The sequence below is a fragment of the Aplysia californica genome, unplaced genomic scaffold (assembly GCF_000002075.1).
Source record: "Aplysia californica isolate F4 #8 unplaced genomic scaffold, AplCal3.0 scaffold00251, whole genome shotgun sequence".
Classification (NCBI taxonomy): Eukaryota; Metazoa; Mollusca; class Gastropoda; order Aplysiida; family Aplysiidae; genus Aplysia; species Aplysia californica.
This window is the reverse complement of record NW_004797521.1, coordinates 839,255-843,265: the sequence shown is the minus strand read 5'-3', so window position 1 is coordinate 843,265 and position 4,011 is coordinate 839,255. Positions and strand designations below refer to the sequence as shown.

The 4,011-nt window shown below is 37.0% G+C and overlaps 1 protein-coding gene across 1 annotated transcript in view; it reads right to left on the bottom strand.

The window, feature by feature from the left end:
- The window catches only part of LOC101858501, a gene marked incomplete in the record, with an annotated part of 62,326 nt that overhangs the window by 15,470 nt on the left and 42,845 nt on the right, over window positions 1-4,011 (bottom strand). Inside the window, 3 exon segments of the mRNA XM_005100564.3 lie at window positions 162-266; window positions 1,110-1,218; window positions 3,419-3,513. Coding sequence (XP_005100621.2) covers window positions 162-266; window positions 1,110-1,218; window positions 3,419-3,513 — 309 coding nt within the window.

Here is a 4,011-nt window from a genome sequence, read left to right as displayed (position 1 = left end):
CAAAGATTTTTCCTCACAATACAATTATGCAATTTATTATTGTTATTATAATCATCATTACTAATGTTTTCATCATTACTATTGTTATTTATACGATTATCATTATTATTATTACTATTGATATTATGATTAGAAAATACTAGATTAATTTTCCTTTTTACCTTCCAGGCTTCAGTCTCTGCAAGCCGACCGGAGCCCCAGATTGTATTGCTCGGTCAAAGATGGTGTTCCCACGTGATCCTGCTGTTAAGTCTTTGACTTTCAACCTGCACGAGACAGAAACAAATGTGTTACGACGTGGTGGAATGTGTGCTCATCAATTTTTTGACATAATGTTATTAATATAATCTTCAAGTTAGTTTATTTGTCTTTCTTTTAATAAAAAATAGAACCAGTTCTCATTGAATAAAAGTCGAGACATTTGCAACTGACATAGGTGGGGATCACCTGGTGACAGAAGTAAAATTAGTGAGAAAATGGCCGCCAAAATGTGGTGACTACTAAAGTTTGAGAGTCCTTGGACACTGCAAATTTGTATTTTTTTTTCGCCTTTTATCAACGTTTAACAATAGGCCTATAATCCACACAGGAATGTGCATTTCTTTGAAGTCTTTATTTTAATGAGTGCCCGATTTCATCACGCTGCTTCACAAATGGGATGAGAACAAATAAAATTTACCCAGGAGAACCCAATGGTGAAATTAGAAAGAGCTTGAAGACACAGAATAGTGACTACTATAAATTAGAAGCAATTAAAATAAATCAGCATTAAGTTTTCACTTGATATTCAAATTGTACTGTAGCCTGTGCTACAGCTTGAGCCTGCTGCAATCCATTGTGGTGTTTGAATACACCATATACATATTATTTTCTAGATTGGCTGTCTCAGATAAGATATTGGTAAATCATTTCCAGCTTTCATTTACCAGCTAATACTGAACTAAACCTGGTCAAATTATACAAAAACAGATGGACTTATCTTTTTGTCTTAACTCTCCATCTACTTGGGTTAGTTATTTCACAGACAGACGATAAAACGTAAGCACTGTTTCTTACATAACCTTACCGTGTTGACAAGGGCTTCAGAATCACATTAGACTGTTCCTTACCTGTATGACCTAAAGTAGTTAGGTCTGGGAGCCAATGCTGAGAAATCTATCTTTGCAGATTCTTCTCTGATCTCAATGACGTTTAAGTTAAGCACTGGCTGCTGATTGGCTGTGGAAAGAAAACCTTTACAATCAGGCAAGACGTCAACTAAGAGAACAATTTTCAAAGAAAAAAACCCTAATATCGCATAATTACATAATTGTTACTGCTCTGGAAGATATGGAAAGACTATTCAAGCCCTCTCTCCTCTTTTTTCTTCACCTTCAAAGCCCGAGTAAAGTTGCAATTTATAAGCCCGCACTATACAAGCCACATTTTTACAGAAAGGAGCACAGGAGAAGACTCTTACTAACAAAAAACAGGAAACAGAGAGAAAAAACCTCGACACATACGGATAATCAGACAAAACACACATACATACACACAAACAAACACACACACACAGTCACACACACACCAATTTAGGGAGGCAGATCAAAGATACTTTCTTGAAGTTTGACGTCGTGCTGTGGATTATGAACTCAAAATGTAATCAGGGATTCTTTGGTTTGACTCCAATAGAATAAAATGCACTATCAAGATATTATAATGTACTGAAAGGGGATGAGGAATAGAGCCAACGATATAAAATAAGTTTAAACCCTTTCTTTTAAAACAAATAGGGTAATTTACAGGGAGGAATTTGAATTAAAAAGTTCGTCACCCAGCAGGATTAAACCAAACAAGAGTGGAGTAGGACCATGCTGATTCTAGTAAAAAATCTTAGTCCAAAGACACATCACAGGAAATTTAAACCACCTTCCCCTACGTCATATAACAGAATAAAGTCAGCTGATCTAGTTTATGTCAACATATTATTATATTACTAAAACACAAAGCCATATTAGTTGACAGACTGTGGTCTATTTGGTTGTTTAATTTGCATTTCATGTTCAAGTAACAACACAGACAAGACTGACTGATGGTATTCCTAATGAGCCTGAGAAAAATAGTCCCCAAGAACATTTAGCCAACACGGGATGCAACTAATATTTGTGAGATGCTACCCTTGCATCACAACCTTTCTGCAGTTTGGGAATGATCTTTTCTCCTTATACCCAGTGAACTCTAGGAAAATCTCCACTCATTGCACGACTGTGAAGTATGATCTCACTTGACAGTGAAAAGAGATAAATGGACGAAAATTGCCTCATTTCATACTCCCAGCCGAGTGTCCAGTTGATTTTTTCCTAGTGTGCACAGAGCTTTACTATACTTTCAATCCATATTCCTTTCTTGTGGATCTGTTATTTGAAGAAAATGTATCCCCCCCCTCCCTCCGCCCCCTGTAACCTCAGGTAGTAGGACACTCATCAAAATGACTTTTGTGTTGGCTGTCTGTTGTTGTCAGTGTGTACATTCATTGGACTACCATTCCCTCTGCAGTAGAATGTGGAGTGATAGAAGTGGCAGCATGCCACTTGGGGGGAGGGAGGGGGGGGCTGTGCTCATTGCCTCCAATCAGGGTGGCAAAACAATGGCCCATGATGACTTCTTTATGGGCTGGAAAGCCTCAATATTTTTGATTTTCAGTCATTGCCTGCATACAGTCTAGAAAGGAACATAAACTCTATGCGTGTGTCTATGTCAAATTTGAAGAATAAATTACAGTTCCAGAATACTGTGTTTTATTTGGTAAGAGTTTCATGGCTCTTGTAACTGCATTATGTCCTATAAATGTACAGGACACAAGTTGATTGTTTTTGTACAAGTTCAAATCATGGCTTGGACTTATTTTTTTTGTTTAATGAAAACTTTATGGTATAAATTCAAAAGAAAAAGCAGAAATCGTGTAAATACTAATGGTCTTGATAAAATTGAGCATCCTGCTGGGATCAACAATGGAGAACAAATTCTTCAAGTTAGTACATTTATTTCCTTCAGGTCTTTCCAAAGTCCAGACATTGTAGCCTACTAGGATGTGCCTGATAGTAAAAATCAGCATCACATCCTTTACAAAATGTTTTTACATCTCCCGGAAGGAGATATCTTTGCATCAGGAAGGTATGTCCAATGCACAGTCTGTTTAAAATAGCTTCATCTCTTATGGAGAAACCCAAAGGTTTTTGTTGGTCTGACTTGGGCATAATATTGTGTTTGATTTCTTTTAACACAATGAACAAACCCACACAAGGACACCACAATGACTTCATTGCTTCTTAGAAAACCTTAACCGCATGTACCAAAACCAAAACAAAAGAAAAAACTTCACCTACAAAACTTAAGACAAACAAAACAAACAGAACAGAGAGAAGAAGAAAATACTCACGGTTTGGTCCATCAGAGGCCTGTGTCATAATGTTAATAGTGGAGTTGTCAGCCACTTCATTATTGCCAATCTTCATCAGAAGGTTAAGTATATACCTGACAGCGCAAGAGAAAATCAAATGAAACAAAGCATTGTGTTAGGTAACTTGACATAAAAGATAAAGAGGATATTCACTGAAGGTTTACAATTATTCAATAGCTCTTAAGTCACATGAACCAATAGGTCACAAGATCTATTAAAAGAAACATATGTGCTATATTCCCAATTTTGTGAGTTAAAGAACTAAAATGCTTCAAGTAACAGGACAAGGATTTTATTATGATTTCTCTCTTCTCTCTCTTTCCCTCTCTCTGTCTCTTCCTCTGTGTCTCTCTGTATCTCTCTCTGTGTCTCTCTCTGTGTCTCTCAGTCTCTATCTCTGTCTCTCTCCCTCCCCCCCTCTTTTATCTATCTCACACACACTAATATATGTATATATACTGACACACCACACAAACTCAACCACAGATACACACATCCACTTTGTCTCTCTCTCTCTCTCTCTTTTCTCTCTCTCTCTCTCTTTCTCTCTCTCTCTCTCTCTCTCTCTCTCT